The following is an 18593-nucleotide window of genomic DNA, read 5'->3' as shown; positions in this document are numbered from 1 at the left end:
TTACACCTAAGGAGTTAATTTCGAAAATGAAATCATTTCTTTCTAGTATTAATAGAAAATTAATAATCGAATCATTTCTAATTTGAAGTCATTTCTTTCTAAAAAAAGACGAATCTACGATAGATACTATGCGGTAAAAAAAGAACAAATTAAAATAATTACCAACATATAAAATTAATCACATGATTATTATAAAAATGTGAACGCTTATGGAGAAATTGTTAGAAGTAAATTATTACTGACTTATTAAATTTATCTTATTAGATCAAAATCGCACCTTTATTAAAGCGGCTTATTTTTTTCAAAATTGTCACTTTTTACCGAATTTTTACAAATGAGAAGGAATTGTTATTGCTTATACGTTTATTCAACAAATCTAGTTGTTTCTTTTTTAAATTGTTAAGAAATATTAATATATTTTGAAACAGAAATAAAATAAATTTTAAACATTCAAGAGAAAATTTCATAAGATACACATATAAATTTATTTAATCATCGAACAAGCACAGTTTAAAAAAAACTATACTAGCACCAGTCTAATATACATTCAACATATATAACACTATTTTTTTTTAAATCAGTGTAAATTCATTTTTTGTACCTACAAGAAGATAAATTTCGTTGCTATACAATCTGTAAAAGAGGTCGACTAAATTCACACCTGACCTATAAGTCGCTGATTTGTCACTTGAGAAACATGCTACGCTTTATGATTTCGGCGCATAAATTGCGCTTTTCGCGACTGTGACAAATCATTTAAAGTTATATATGCAGATTTTTTTTTTACACTTATCTAGTTGGCGTGTATGTCGTAGTGTTTCAAGTATAACTAGTGGTGGAGAATGACATTTTAAATTATATTTCTACGACAAATAGCCAATTCCTTAATAAAAAGGAATGTTTGAAAATTCATTTAAAATGCCGTTTAGTTTGGTAACAAACGCATTTATTATCAGGAAAAGCAGAAGACCTTTATATAGGCTAATCTGAAATTGTCTGTGTTAAGAGGGGATTTTTTTTTCCAGTTTCTCGAATACTCTCAATATATAATGTTATAATCTATTATCGAGTAATTTTGGTAATTCGAAATCAATTAAAAATTATTATTGTTCATGAAATACCTACTAGTTTTGTGTTCCCAATGATTATAAGTGAATATTTTTTTTAAGGTCCCTAATTCACTTGGGGGTAAATATCGCTGTATAATGTATTAAAGCAAAATAAAATTGTAAAAATTCTCACTTTCATAATTTCATTTTATGAAATATACATTACATGTAGTATTTGGCAAATAAAAGACATTAGATAAATAAGACATTAGATGTAGATGTTTTGATATGGTTATTTTGAAATTGTTTGAATACAATTGTTATATTAAAAGTTTATATTATAGTTAAAGTATAGCATTTGTTAAAATTACTAACAAATTTATTAAATTCAATATTTTTAAAAGCATTTGTAATTTTCAATTCTTATTAACTTACTAATAAAGATTACTTACTGCTTATCGAATGATTTTGTAATCTTCATAAAAAATGTTAAATATAAAAATTAAACTTTTACCGATATTTTATTTTAAAAATCGACAGATATTTTTTTCTTTTTTCTTTTCAATTAGATTTTAAGCCCATTGTTTTTTCAATTCCAGTTTTTAGATCAATAGAATTTTTATTATAGCTTTACCATTATTAAATTAAAGGAGTATTACTGTAGAGCAAATTAATTTACCATTCATCGTCAATAAAAAAGTTAGAGAGATAATTTGAAAAAGACAAAAATCCGAAACTAATCATTACAGTAAATATTATTTCTTTAAAAATATATTCCAAGTATATTAAAAGCGTAAAAATTTCAAAAACAAAATCTCTAATCTGAAATTATATAACATTAACAACGAAAGCGAAAATAAAATGTTTGCAAATAAATTATTTCTACAATGGAATTTTTAAAAATCCTAAGTAAAAATATTCTTTACCCCGAACTACTTTCCACTGAATGATATAATTTAAACTCTGATTCATTATACACGTATACAAATTTAAGAATTTTACAATATTATCTTATATGTAATAACCAAAAATATAATAGGTATTATGAAAAAAAAAACATTTTGCACTAAGAAATAACACTTTTACAAAGAAAATTTCGCAAATCGATAAATAAATTAACTTTTAAATATAATAAAACCTATAAAATCAAAATAATTGTGTTAATAATAAATACAATTCCAGATTCTATCTATCTTTAAAATAAATTATTTGTATTCAAATTTAAAATTTATTGAAAATTCCAAATGAATATTTAAGCATTTTCAACTAGCATTTATTCCCCGCATGAGAATGAAGATTTTAAAGGAAGATATCAAAACAGATAAGAGAAAATTGAGATAAAGCAAGTTATGTCATATATAGAACGACACAAAACATGCAACAAATAAATAGAAAACAAACATTCTTTTCAAAAGAAAAATTTCTATCATAATACAATGCAAGAGATCAGTTTAAAGGTGAATATACTAACAGACAACATAAGAATTATCCTTCATAACATATATAACAGAAATGATTTTGAAATGATCGTGATTCGTGAAAGATCGAACTTAGAAAATGCTAATATCCCATGATAAATGTCTTCACGTAACAAATAGACCGGTGGCAGACCGAATATTTAATTATATTCTAATAATACCGTCAATGTACATATACTTTCGTCGGTAGGAACTGTTAAATTCTGGTGAGAAACGAGAAGACATAGCCAAAAAGGCGAACACACTAGTTTATATTGTTGCAATATATAAAAATGTGTAGGATAAACACATAGTTTTTAACTAATATATTAATCTTACTATTTTCTTTCCTAATATAGAACGTATTGTTTTCCTTTTAGGTTCAAAAATTTATCTGCGTGTGCTGTTATTTAAGTATTCTCTTATTTCTATGTATGTCATAATGTGTATTAAGTAGAATTATGATTTTAAAAGTCGCAGTTTTGTCTTATGATAATTAAAATATTATATATATATATATATATATATATATTTAAAGTTTCCTTGACTGTTGGATGGTATGTTCTGGCCTTTTCGTTTTTAATTTTAATTTTAATTCTGTTTTTGTTTTTATTGTTATTTTTGTTATTGTATTTTTACTTTGTTGTGGTTATTTTTTTCTAATTTGTTATTTTGTATTTCCTTTCTGTTAAAATGGTATGTCTCTTGAGCATAATTTCAGGGGATTTTCGGGTCACGAGGAATCATTATTAGACAATGTCTGTATGTCCTCACAGAAAAAATCCCTTTATTTGAATCCCTGCCTGAGGGTGACCCTTGAAAAAGTCTTCAGGCCGGATTCTTTTTTTAATATTTTTTTAATAATTTTTTTGGTTTAATTTTTATTTGATTTTTGTTTTTCCTATTAACTTGATTCTAATACTTTTATATATATATATATATATATATATATATATATATATATATATATATATATATATCAGAAAGTGAGAATTAAGGATATTTAGCAAATATTTCGAACACGCATTAAACGAATGCTGACCTTCATCGAAGAAATCGTCATTTGGTAGCTATCGGTGTTGGACAATAACACACACAAGGAGGATTCTAAAATTGTGAGATTAACTTTAAAGATAAGTGATACCTACATAAGTAAACCATTTTTACAATGAAAGTGCAAAGTGTGATGACTGCAGGTGACTTTCTGTCTGCAGATTAAGTATAAAAGAAAAAAAATTTATAAAGGTACAAGAAAGGATGAATAGTACCCGATAGCATTACTACTCAATTGCACGAATGACAACATACAACATATGTACAGGAAAAAGGCGACCTCATTCTTTGAGCATTTACTTTATGTGCAACCTAAATTTGATGTTTATAATATAACGCTTGCCATGCTATTTATAATGCTACGTTTGCCTTGCAATGGTGTAAATTATGCAACAATCCTGATGTATAAGTAAAAACATGTTTTTCACTAATCTTGCGCTGTATCATGAATATTAGAGTTATTTCTGCTTCTTCCACTTATTTCGCTGGCAAAGAATACCCCATCTGCATTTGCAACAACATTTTAAATCGAAAGTTTCACTGGATGCATTTTAAAATTTGCTTCATGATTTCAGAGCTCCCCTCCCCCCTGTATATTTAATTTTGTCATTTTAAAGGTGAAGAAAAGTTTTCCATTTTATGAGTATCAAACTGCGGGTGAAAGGGGGCACCGCGCTTTGAATCTACAGATCCAGGAACGAATTGATGCGGAACCCTCGGTAAATAAATAAAAGTTTTAACATATGCAATGTTTATACTTTTTTAAACATTAATATGCTTAAGTCATAACAAGTAATATTAGTATAAAATTGAAACAATAACGTACAATAGTTTGGTCCACCGAACTTGGCATAATATTAGATAAATATCATAAAAAGAGATAACTTTTTAAAAATGTTTTGAAATTGTGCTATGTCAATGAATTTTCTCATGATAGACATAACATTGCTTTTTCTTATTTTAAATATATTCTCTCTGACTAAAGGCAATTAATAAAAAAATGCTTTATATATGAATTATTTTTAGAAGATTTAATGATTGACCAACTGAATAACTTCGGTTATTTCCCATAAAACATGATGTACGCAGAGTCTTTTAAGAACTAAAGCAATAATATTTGCTTTTCGACGCGTTCAAAGTAAAAAGTAAAACTTAAAGTTCCACATGTGAGCGTCATTCTTTGGATTCCTCTCTTAACATTAGATATCTAAATAATTTACTTGGAATGTTCTGGATGTAGTCAAAAAATAAATTGAACGTAATTTAATTCAAAGAACAGACAACTGATTAAGCGTTGCAGAGATAACTAGCACGGAAAAAAATGTCTCCACTGTCATAGTTAAGATAATTACGCATGTTTGGATGCTTGCGCCGCATAACAAATTCTTGTTATATAACAGGATAAAAATAGTTAAATAGTTCTAGCAAATTCTGGAAGTACTTTATGAACAATAAAGAACAGAGAACTTTCTAGATCTTGGCGAGGTTGTGGCAGTTGCCTTATAAGTATAATGCATACATCTTTCTAATTTTCAACTTTTACATCTATATCGATGATATGATGAACGATAACAAAACGAGATATGTCACAGACCATAAGTATGGCAAACTAAAACGATATTTTTTAAAACTTTTTGAAACTCAGTATGCATACTTAATCTGAACAATTTTTCAAACGATGAGAGATTCAACAAACAAAGAACAATGTTGAGGAACTTAGGATTTAATTTTATTCAAATTAGGATTTTTCTAAAAATGTTGGTTGATCTCACATAAATAAATAATCAGAGTAACATCTGATTTTAAAATGGTGCTCTTTAAAAATTTTGAGATAAGTTGATTTTTTCAAAGGAAATAAATTCCCTGAGATATCCTACTTCAGTTAAAAAATCAATTTTATGAATTTTTTCCCATCATCAAGTTAAATGCGCTTAAACAGCATTTACTTACTTCTTAAAAAATGATATGAAATTAAAAAAATATTTTATCATAATATCCAATTTTTTTTAATTATTTATATCAATCTTTTATAAAAATATTTGTAATTATTATTCGCAAATTTCTTCTGAAATATTTATGAAACATTTCAGAAACTCAATAAAAAATCATAAATGATTATATCATTAGAATAAAGGATAAACAAGAGATAAGTAAAGTTGTGTTAAAAAAGATAGAGGATTTGAAGTAACTAACAAAATATTTTTAAGTACTTAAAAAATAATCAAAATCTTATTATTAAAAATTGTTGATAAATTAAAAAAATAGATGAAATAAAATTATCTTTATTAAAAAATAAAAATTTATTAAATAAATTCAAACTATTTTACACTTTTCACTGCCAAACATATAAATAATAAAACTGAATGATATAATAATAATATTTACAACTTCGCGCTCACATTTGCAAAGAAATTAACTCTCTCCTCACATTTTTTTTTTCAATACATTAACTTTAAATGCAAAATTTTACTTACATCCAGTTACTTCGTACCCCTTGTAAGAATGAACACCAAAACAATAACACAAAACACGCACTAGTCCTCATTTCGGCGATTCTAAAAATCCGACACCGATTAAATCATCCACCAGAATTAATATAATTTTTTTTTTCTTATTTCGGAAAAAAATTAAAAATGCATCCGCTTGAACGAGTATTGCGAGAACGCGCACAGGCGAGAGCACGTCTCTCCTACTGAAAGCGCACACAAGTGGTCAATCGTATCCACTTCGCATCCTCTCACAGGACGATCTGTCAGCAGGGTTGCCGCAGTATGTTTCTTCTGCGGAGCAGAAGTCGCCAAGGGATCATCGCCAAGCACGCCGTCACAATGAGTTTTGGTGGCAGGTTAAAGATAACGCGTCAAGTTAGCGACAGTGATGGTGGAGAATCATGGGGCTATCACCAAATGGTATTCCGCTACTTTCAGGTTGCTTTAGATATTAGAGTTTTCTAGTAATTGCGTTGAATTGTCGGGAATTTAATACAACGAATGATTGAATAGTTCGTATTATCAGATGTGTATGTTCGATTTTCAATGAAGATTTACGGGAATTCCTTAAATTCCTTCTAGAAATACAAAAATTAAGAAATATGTCATTTCTTTTTTCGTTTATTGATATTAAATAATAACAATTGTGTCTCTAATTTCCACATATGATTCTACTTCTTTTGACTCTATTCTCTTTAGTCTCAAAAACTTTAACAATCTGTGTAACAGCAGGATGATATTTCTGAAACTTTCTCGCCAACAAAATATAGGAACTGTGAGTTTAAACAAGACCGTGAGTGCCACGATTGCTCAGAATTATATTTTAAGAATCCAGCAGAGAATTTTTTACTTCATAGTATAGCGAAGGAAACCGAATATGCATTTAGGATGCCTTTTTACTGATCAATTGATACCTAGAATCGATATAGAACAACAATTTTACTAACAAAACGACACTCCAAATTTCGTTTATATAAGTAATTGCAACTCTGAGTTATTCTCGGTCAACCATTAATGGATTTTGAACCAAATCTGTCAATTTACATTTTAAATGCTGAATTTTCACTTACGATGCTAAAATGGTGCATAATAATTCATTGATATGGATTCTTTCGTTTTGAAGCTATCGTATTCATTCTTGCATTCGGGCAGATAGACACACAACCGATATGTGAATGAATTTAGTTCAAAATTTGATGCAATTCAACAATTTTGGTGCAATGACCACAAATCCAATTTCATATGTCTGGCCAAAAGCATTTTGAGAAAGCATATTCAACGAAACCTAAAATGAAAGTTTTTGAAGATTGCAATGCTCTCTTTTTTTATGTTTCGTACAGGTGAAAGTAAATAAGCTCATGAAAACGTATGAAAATTCATAAGGCTACAAAAAAGATTTTATGATTGTCAGAATATCTTTCCAGAAATGATGTCAGACTATCTTTCTCCGATGTTCAGTATTCTTACGCATTTGTTTACCTGGAAAAATTGCTGTTGCTGTTTGCATTTCATTTGCTCATTTCTCCAGATACGATACCAAAAAGTAGTCGCAAAATGAAATTATACCTTTATCACCTTTATCACCGATTATTTGTGCATTAGGGATGTGAAATGCAAACATCCCTAAAATAATAATAAAAAATTTTTTCAATAAACACTTTTCCGCCGTCACTCAGCCAAAAATGTATCTCAAACATTCCATAGATAAAAAAAAACTTTCGATAACATTTTTTCCGCCGTCAATGAACCAAAAACACTTAAATTTAACATTTTCGATATGTAACAACTGAATATATTTTTATTATTTGTAAATTAATTCCTAATTAGCCAGTTTTGACAACAAGTTGGTTCTCCAGTTTTAATGATTGCTAAAAATGTCATTAAATATTTAATATAACTTGCTCTTAGTGGCTTCATCAACAAAGCATATTAGAAATTCATATTTTGGTAGGTACTATTTTAAAGGCCTTTCACCATTCTGCTAATTATGTTATACATTTTCAAAAATTTTGTCTGTATTTAATATATCCCATTATATCGCAGGAAAGGGTACCGGTTTCTAAATGTTGACCCATTTTAAAATATTCACCTTCTTTTAATTCTCACCTTAATTATAAATACAACAAGATTTCAAGAATTTTATTAAAATCATACTTTATTCTTCAGAAAAATATTCAAAGTAGAAAAACAAGCAAAATCTTCATATCTTGATCATCAACAATGGAAATAAATCACGAAGAAATATTAGTAACAATAATGAGAAAGATTTAAATTTTCCGTCATGAACGAAATATAATGTTGTAAAATATGCTTAAAATATTAAAAAAAATATTTAAAGATAGAAAAAAAATATATACGACACACCATTGGTGTCATTGAAATTATTCTCATGCAGCAATATTTTCGGAAGTTACATAAAAACACCAAACTTTTACTTAATTTTTAACTAATTAAAATTTCAAAAAAAGTCACTATGCAGTGCGCATTTCCATCCTATAAATTATGTATATGTCAAGTTTCGTAATTCTAGGTCAAACAAGTTTGTAAAGCGCGCCAACACAAACACGCATTCATCTGCATTATAAGTAGAGATATTTTTAAGTTTTCATCATTAAAAAAAACACATTTATATTTTTTAATTTGAATTTGAATTAATTTGAATTTGAATTTGAATATTAATTATGTATTTAAAAAAATATCCGTAGAATGGTCTCCCTAAAACTTTCTCGCATAGTCTCTAATAAAGGTGTTATTTCTCAACCCCATTAAAAATTGTGAAATTTGTGCAAGGCAGAGAACGCCTTGCATTTCATTTCTGTACAATAATTATGAAATATTAACATACAATGTGAATTTAGCATTTTTTAGCGAATCTAACGCGTCATTCTTGGCGAACTTTTTGGCGATTAATTTCTGCATGCGGTTAATAGTATCCAAAAATCGAATTTGTGTTTTCGACGCATTTTTCCAACCGTTTGAAACCAAAATTTCATAAAGAACCAACAATTATAGACACAAAATCACAGACCAAATTTGATTATTTAAGTAACTATTTATTTAAATTATTGCGTTTACTTGTTTTGGGAAGCACACAGATCGACAAGCGGTCTACTCTCGTTGAATTTGGCACAAAATTTGACAATGTCTACACTACAGATGTTAAATCTGTGAACAGATTTTATCCATCTAGCTCTCTTCGTTTGGTACTTAAGTTGTTAACTCATATTTGAACAAACAGACAGACTTCATCTGAATAGAGTTTACTCAAAATTTTATATAAATCTACAAATTTGGTGTAAAGACCGTTTATCAAATTTCGTCCTCTAGCTCAAAACGTTTTTGTGTTATCTTTGTCAGACAGATGGATATTTTAAGTCAGCGAAGTCTAAAACATGGAAATTCGTAAAAATTCCTCATACCAGTGTATGATAGAAATCTCTGCAGAGATTCGCTGTTAACATGCGGGGAAAAAATTATCTCTTCACGCCGTACTAGCCCGAATGCTTGATTGGAACAACGTATCTTGTTTTTCTGCAACAGTTTCTACTAAAAATGTTGCAAAATTTGTCTGCTGTACGGCAACGAGCCATGTGATACACACACATTGGCGCCTCTGCACATTTTTCCACCGAGGTGTGTGATCTCAATGTGCGGATTGTTATCGATGCGGCAAATATCAAACAGAAATCTTCGAGAGCATTCGGAAATAATTTTTACGTTGTAGTAAACAATGTATGGACAACAGGAACCACCACTTTTAACAACTCTTGTAATAGTTAAATACTTTGGTAATTATTATTGCACTTTTAGTCGTTCCAACATCATGTCAAAACCTGCTTGGGTTTTTGTGATTTTTCACACTCTACTTGGTTTGCGATATTATGTTCCATCTCATTCTTGATGCCTACAAGCATTCTACTACAATTTGGCGATATTTTATGAGATCACCCTGCTTACTTCAAAATTTCATATAACTCGCCAAGGAGGAAAGGTGCTTTTCAGAGATGCGAGTGCATGCTTCTTTAGATATTTTGAAGACAAGTAAGAAAGGACAATTGTAGCAAAGATGTTTAGAAAAAATGTATTGGCGAATTCATTGCTTCTTTGCAGTTTTAATAAAGTAGTATACTTGTTGTTGTTTTTACGACCAAATGGTTCGTTGCGTTTATGTTGAATGTTGATTGCGTTTGTCTTAAATTGAATCTGTTATGAATTTGATATTCATGTTACCTACAAAAAATAACTTTTAAGCATTAAGGTGAGACAAACATTAAGGCCATACGATTTTAATAGCTTTATGCCATGTCTTTTCATAGTGTATCGATAGCAATAATAACGCAGCCATAAGCCGTCCAGATAAAAAAAGTGATGAGGCTATTACAACAGAATCTCCATCAGATGAAGACACGAGCAACATCAGACAGAAGATAGAGGAATTCTCCAAACTCTCTATGAAAGGGCAGAATGGTAACCAACAGAAACAACCACTAACTAAAAGAAATACCATTGCCGATGTATATATAGATATAAAAAATCTTCTAAATTAACCCTTTCTAGGGCCATGGGAAGTATGCTTCCCACCAAATTTATCAATCTTTGTATGAAATGATGTAGGTTGGCATAAGTTCTGATAATTTTTTTTAGAAAAACAGAAACTTAGATGCTTTCCACCAAATTTACCAATCTTTGTATGAAATTATGTAGGTTGGCATAAGTTCTGATAATTTTTTTTCAGAAAAACAGAAACTTAGATGCTTCAGTTCTTTATCTCACACAAGATAATGTGTCTTGATTTGTTACTTAATTATTAATGAACCAAATGAATTCTTCAATATTAAAATCTTTAAATCAAACCAGACTTTTAAATTTGTATCCTTAAAGGATGACTTTTTTAATTCTACAACATTTAATATTTCAAAAAAATATGCAATAATTATTAACAATCAGTAGTAAATTATAAAGTAATGTGCAATACATGCGTATAGGTTCAGAAAAATTTCTGCATGCATATTCAACCATAATAGAATCTAGAGCAAAGTTAAGGGAAATCTGTGACCCACAATACAATGTACAGAATATCATTTACAGTTATTCATTATTTGCATCTATATAAAATTTTCAGATCTTTTGCCCTCAAAAATTTATATTTTAAAAATTTAGTTTTAAGGAAACTAAACAACTATTTATTCATCTACATTCAGATTAATTTTCTTCTAAGATTTCAACAATTCAGGAAATGACAGAATTTTCCAGCCAGTAGGCCACTTCTTTCTTTAATTTTCTCATAAAGAACAGACATTTGTGAAATGTTTTGTAATTCTTTCGGGAAAACCCTATTGTCAGACTAAAGGTTTATTAAAAAATCGATTTTTGAAGTTTTGAAAGTTTTCGTGATCTGTATACATCTGATTGACGGTAAAAAATTATTTTCTTAGGATCAACTGTCTTGAAAAATAACTCTCTCTTTTATCCTTAGTTTAAATAACTATCATTCTTGCCAAAGTTGATTTTTTTTTTTTCGTCTTCCTTTTTTTACATTTGTGATTTCGTTTTCATATAGTTAAACTGAATATTTGCATTTTTTAGAACAGCTTCCGCCAAGAAATCGCCAAAGCCCTTTTCGTTTTCATACCATGCTTAGTGTGCTCATATCAAAAATAATAACATACTGTCTTTATTATTTTTAATTTTCATTTTTATCAATAACAATTCTTTCCTTGTTTCTTTTAATGATTCCAGAGTCATCAAAGAGGACCTTGAATCTACAATAATTTTCCTCGAATGAATCCCATGTTATAGTCAATATAGTCAACTGTTAATCCATTGCTTTTAGTTCTGCCATGAAAGTGGAACTATGAACTGAATGTCCCATTTGTTGTTCAGAGTCCCATTGTCTCATTGCAAAAATGTACAGAATCAAGTTGCATTTTATTTTACATTTTTAGAACCTCTGTATATAGGAAATTTCCCGTTTCTTCTTCTACCGAGAAATAGTTCTAAGTAACTGAAATTGTTTTCCAGGAAGGGATGTTTATAGTTATTTATTTATTTTTTTGCATATCCAAAATTTGTCATATTACTTATGTTTGCTGCAAATTCTTCTATTTCTTTTATCACTTCATTCTCTATTTTTAATTTCAGGTCACAGTGACCTGGTGGTAAGGTCTCAGCTTCGGAGTCGGAGGCTTTCGGAGGAGGCCAGATTCCACTGAAGAACCGTCGTATAAGCGGGTCTGTTGTACGTTAAAACGTCGGGGCCAAACGTTCCTTCCGCTGGTATGGTGAGGAAGCTTGGAGAGGAGAGGGCCAGCTCAGGTGCCCTCGTCATCTGACCATGGTTCAAAATTACGAAGTCCATCCCAAAATAGACCTAGTGTTGCTTTAATAACATGACGTTAATATAATTAAACTAAACTAATTTTAATTACATATTAAACGGAGGGCAACCAATGTCGAAACAGCTTTCATGTTCAGTTCCATCTTGGAGAGTTAAACGCATTTTCGATATCAAATGCTATCATACAAGATACTTTATTTTCCAACTTAGCTGATGTAGTAAAAATTTTAACATTTTACATTACCATTTCCGTCCAAAAAAATTTTTTTTGAGTCCATATTGGCTTTTATTTAACATTGGATTGATTCCAAGTAGAACTTCAGACTACAGGTCATCAGCTTCCCCAATAACATGTTCTAGATTGGAAGCGGGCAAGTAGAGATATGGGATTTAAATTCTTTCCCACCCTTTAAATATCAAAAATACTTTACCCATCTTCCATTGTAGAGGAAAATACCATTTTAAATAATACTAATTCAAAATTTTAGTTTAGTTATATTAGTGTCCTCTTTTAAAGCAACATTAGGGTTATTTTCGGATGGACATAGTCATTTTGAAAAGTGGTCAGATGACGAGGACGACCCCTGAGTTAGCACCCCCTCTCCAAACTTCTACACCACATCAGCGGAAGGACGTTTGGCCCCGACGGATTTAACGTGCTCCAGGCCCGCTTACACGACGGTTCTTCGATGGAATCGAATCTCGAAGCTGAAACCCTCGGTTCCGAAGCCATGCCCTGACCACCAAGTCACAGCGTCTCTCAAAATTGTAGTAAACTATTCTTTCACAGTGAAACACCTGATAGAGTGTATGAACTATTCTAGTTCTGTTAGTCACGAGACAGCAAAATAATATTAAAATCCCAACTGCTGGATTTAACTTTTGCACTACTATGAAAACACTTCTTTAGTCTTCATGTTAATTATAAAGATATTAAGCAGAGATTTTTCCTTTTTTTTTTTTTTTTTTTTTTTTTAAATAATGAAAGAATATCAAAGCTTCTAACATTTCAGGAAACAATTTGCTTTGAATTCCACTTCAGCAATGAAATTAATTATTTGAAATTAAAGAAAAAAAAATTTTTTTTTAATTGCTAAAAGCTAGGGAAAATATATAAGTTAATTAAACTCGTATCAGAGAAAAGAAAAATTTTAATTTTAAAACGGTTAAAACCTTAAAATTTTAGAATGGTTTAAAAATTAATTTTGCACAACAATATTTTCTAAATTTACTGCAAAAAAAAAAACGCCAAAATATTAATTTTAATAAAAATTCGGTATAATTCCAAAGGCCGTTGGGGACATATAAATTATTTTCACCAAATCGTCAACAGAAAAAAATCGCCAACAGTTTGGTGATTTTTTTACGGCCCTCGAAAACGGAAAAGTACAAAAAATTCTAATTAAAATATAAAAAAAAGAATAACCCCAAAAGGCGAATTTCCACATGCAAAAGTAAAGCTGTCTTAAATTTGACAATTCTATTTTGCCCTGTAGAGCCCCAACACATACATTTTGCTTTATTATTAGTAGAAAGAGAGCTTTTGTTATTTTATTTAATTTCCCGAGGAGGGTGTAAAGGGTGGAAATGTATACATCGGAGCTATTTTTTGACATTTTAATTATTTATTATTTAAAAATTAACCAAACTTTTGACTTTTCCATATGACAACATCAGAAAAAATTACAATATAGAAATGATTTTTATATCATCTTAAAATTCAGAAAGTTATCGTTTTAACGGTACATTTTCCCCATACAACTATTTTTTGAAATCAGTTTTCAAAAAAAAAAAAAATGGTGGAGGGGCCTATATATACAGTTTTATAATTAGTAGAGGCAAAAATTATTTTAGTTCACACAAAATAAGTTAGTATTCTTATATGGAAAAATACGAAAAAGCTGTGAAAAGAACACCGATGATTTTTTTTTAGAAAGTGGTTCTTGGAATGTGTCATAAATAGAGCTTTTTGTATGATGGTTTCAGAATGGTGGTAAACTAAATTACATCAATCTGTTATGCTCTATTTTAATAATTCTTTTTGGTAATTATAAATTGATTTATATATTAAGGTATATATGAAAGAAAATAACTTTGTTAAATTTGATTAAAAAAAAATTGTACACTTTGAAATCTTTATTTGGAACGATGCTCTGCTCATAATAAATACATTTAGCTATGTGCAGTTGTTAAATTTCATGAACTTCATACATGAATGTAGAAACATATTACCATCTAGTGGGTTTCGGGTTCAAGTATTTTAAACTGTACGTAAAAATAAATAACTTCTTTACAATTAATTATTAATTTTGGAACTCTGCAGCATCAATTTTTTTTCTGTTACATTTTACGAAAACTTTTACTCAACTTAAATCCAAAGGATTATGTTCTTATATTCATTTTTAAAAACTTTTATTTAATTTTGAGTGTTTTATGCTTCTAAAGTCGGAATTTTGAAATCAATTTTTTTAACTCACATCTTGATGTACAAGATTTCTTAAATCTAATCCCAAAGGTAAAAGGAAATTTTGATAATTTTAAAGATTCTAATTATCAATTAACAAATTGATTTTGAAAAAAAGATGATTTCACAGAAATTGTATCGTCTAAAATTTAATTTTTAAAACACCAAATATTAGATTCCATAATATTTACTATCATGTATTATGGAATATATGAAAGAGTAAAAAGTAGGAAATAATAAAAATGTCTGAAAGTTATTAACATTATTTTATCTAAATGGTAAGTAAAGTAGGAAATGGTATTTTTATCCAAAATATAATATTATAATAAAATTGAAACTCAATGTAATAAAAAAAATATTCTTGGATATTAATAGGAGTTAAAATGTATTATAAACAAGGTTAAGATTCAAATTTTCTTAGAATGTTTTTTTTATCCTACGCTTTTATGATTTTATATTAGCATCTATATTTTGATTATATATATATATATATATATATATATATATATATATATATATATATATATATATATATATATATATATATATATATATATATATATATATATATATATATATATATATATATATATATATATATATATACAAAAGTATTAGAATCAAGTTAATAGGAAAAACAAAAATTCAAATAAAAATTAAACCAAAAAAATTATAAAAAATATAAAAAAAGAATCCGGCCTGAAGACTTTTTCAAGGGTCACCCTCAGGCAGGGATTCAAAGAAAGGGATTTTTTCTGTGAGGAAATACAGACATTGTCTAATAATGATTCCTCGTGACCCGAAAATCCCCTGAAATTATGCTCAAGAGATATACCATTTTAACAGAATGGAAATATAAAACAACAAATTAGAAGAAATTAACCACAACAAAGTAAAAATACAATAACAAAAATAACAATAAAAACAAAAAATAGCACTAAAATTAAAAATTAAAAACGAAAAGGCCAGTACATACCATCAACAGTCAAGGAAACTTTAAACTATCGATTGTGATTCCCTGTTTTTAAAAAACTAACGGTAAATTATGTAAACAGATGTAGGCTCCCAGCGCCATTTTTGTTTTTCCTATTAACTTGATTCTAATACTTTTGTATCAATTCATCTGTGTTTTAGAAGTAGCTGCAATTGCGCTCTCTAAATACTATGAAGTTCTTTTTTGGTTTTAGTTTAAATAGGTTATAAATTTTAGTTGCGATTTCGAAACTGTTTTGTTTCGTTTTCATTTTAGTTTCGTTTTCAAACTTTTTCTTACTTAAGATCGGTTATATATATATATATATATATATATATATATATATATATATATATATATATATATATATATATATATTCCACTGATAAAAAGTCTTATAAAAAGATAAGAATTGAATGATTTATTTTTAGAGTAGTAGAGTATTTAGATTAGTAGAGAGTAGAGTAGTAGAGTATTTTGATATAATCTATACATTTAATACTCGAGTAAATAAACTTATCTTAAAAGATAAAATAATAAAAGAATTAAGAATCTCATTATAATAAAAGAATAAATCGAATCTTAAAAGTATAATAAAACAGCAGCTACGGTGATGTAAGTAAAACTGCATATTGAGGATAAAGCATTCTGTTTAGTTAGCTATGATTAGGATTAAAAGAAGCGGAATCGTCAAGTTGACAGTGGAAATTCGAGAAATGTTTCCTGTTGTTGAGACAAAAGACTTTCCCTAAGTTTTATTTTCTAAAATCTCCCTAAAAGGAAAGGGTGACCAGTGCTGACTTATCAAGGAGGCATGAACATTTCACTAAAAGTGATTTTAAAAAAGAAATTGGTTCACTGTTTGCAGTTGACAGACTCTGTCGCATGATTTTCCCTTAGAGAATCTACAGTGAAGTTTTATTTTTCCGATGTTTCTCAAAAATGTAGAAAGAAGAATGGAACGAGGGCTTACTGAACATGTCCAGGGAATATGAGTTTTCATATTAATTATCAAAATTATTTCAACATTCGCATGATTTTACCATACAGAGTGCATTAAGGTGTGTGTGTGTGTGTGTGTGTGTGTGTGTGTGTGTGTGTGTGTTCGATTTCTCTAAAATATGGGGATTGATAGAGGACCCCTGTATAAAGGTCATATATAAAGGTTATGAATTCTCATGTGAAATAAAAATTAGCGAAAGCCTACCAGTAGTTTAATGTGAGTATTTGGTGAGTTGAGTTTTTTTTTATTTTAAAAATATAGACAATCTACAAATTAAAATAACTTTTAAGAGTCATTATATTTGCAATTTACGAAAGTCGATTATTACTTCCACTTTCATTTTCAGACTTTTAATAAAAAAATAAAAAAATTTAACGAAAAATGAATTAATTAGTGTATTATTCTTTGTTTTTATTCTCAATGAATAAACATTTTATAAGACGTTGCATTATTTTTTTAAACTACATATCGGAAAATGCTTTAATAATCATATTTTAGTTATTAGGACAGCTTTTATCGTTTTCAGTATTAAAATGGCAAAACTTTTTGAAAATCTTCGGAGGGGTAAATTAAGATTTTACTGTCATTTCATTTATAAAATTCGCATATTCGAACTTATTCAAACTAAAAACTAGTACAGTTAAAATTACAGAACATTATTTTTACAAATTTTTTTCCATCTTTCCAATTTTGCCTGTGGTGTGGTTCAAAGTTTTTTTGTAGTTGGTGACTGATTCATAAATTACTTATTTTTGCAAATGTAATGTGAAATGTATGTATATTGAAAAAGTTTTATTAATGCTTTAGTGTTTGGTTTGAAATTTTAAATTCTTTTTATAAGCGAGACACTGAAATCAATTCTCTTGAAAGCGACCTGCAATTAAAAGATTTAATTTACCTCAGCATTTTTGTTTCTTTTAGTCATATTATTTTAAGTTTCCCATAGCATTTGGGTGTTAAAAAGTGTTTATATAGAATTAAATACAGTAAAAATAATGAGATTTTAGACTTTTAGCAAAGACACTGAGGGTGACAAAATGCCTATGAATTCTTCACAGGTCTTAAATCCGCTCTAATTCAAAAAATGATCAATTGACAACTGCAGAAATTTTCCCAGTATCATGAGAAAACTAATACAAAGGTAATATTTCTACAAAAAAATTACAATATACGATGGAATATACTTAAAATGTGTAGAATATAAATCTCTGTTAATAATAAAGATGTGTGTGTGTGTGTGTGTGTGTGTGTGTGTGTGTGTGTGTGTGTGTGTGTGTGTGTGTGTATGTGTGTGTGTGTGTGTGTGTGTGTGTGTGTGTGTGTATGTGTGTGTGTGTGTGTGTGTGTTGTCACTCTACATGTTAGACTATACAAAGGTAATATTTCTACAAAAAAAAATACAATATACGATGCAATATACTTAAAATGTGTAGAATATAAATCTCTGTTAATAATAAAGATGTGTGTGTGTGTGTGTGTGTGTGTGTGTGTGTGTGTGTGTGTGTTGTCACTCTACATGTTAGACTATACAAAGGTAATATTTCTACAAAAAAAAATTACAATATACGATGGAATATACTTAAAATGTGTAGAATATAAATCTCTGTTAATAATAAAGATGTGTGTGTGTGTGTGTGTGTGTGTGTGTGTGTGTGTGTGTGTGTGTGTGTGTGTGTGTGTGTGTGTGTGTGTGTGTGTGTGTGTGTGTGTGTGTGTTGTCACTCTACATGTTAGACTATACAAAGGTAATATTTCTACAAAAAAAAAA

The 18593-nt window shown here is 28.6% G+C and overlaps 1 protein-coding gene across 1 annotated transcript in view; it reads right to left on the bottom strand.

The window, feature by feature from the left end:
- LOC129961838 (protein Wnt-16-like) overlaps positions 1–6290 on the bottom strand; it is a 211982-nt gene extending 205692 nt beyond the window's left edge. The window contains exon 1 of the mRNA XM_056075419.1: positions 6034–6290. Within this exon, the coding sequence (XP_055931394.1) occupies positions 6034–6104 (71 nt within the window). The 5' untranslated portion in view covers positions 6105–6290. The remainder of the gene's footprint in view (positions 1–6033) is intronic.
- Positions 6291–18593: the final 12303 nt, after the last annotated feature.

The sequence above is a fragment of the Argiope bruennichi genome, chromosome 2, assembly GCF_947563725.1.
Source record: "Argiope bruennichi chromosome 2, qqArgBrue1.1, whole genome shotgun sequence".
Lineage (NCBI taxonomy): Eukaryota > Metazoa > Arthropoda > Arachnida > Araneae > Araneidae > Argiope > Argiope bruennichi.
Note: the sequence above shows the minus strand (reverse complement) of the source record. Positions and strands in the feature narration are given on the sequence as shown.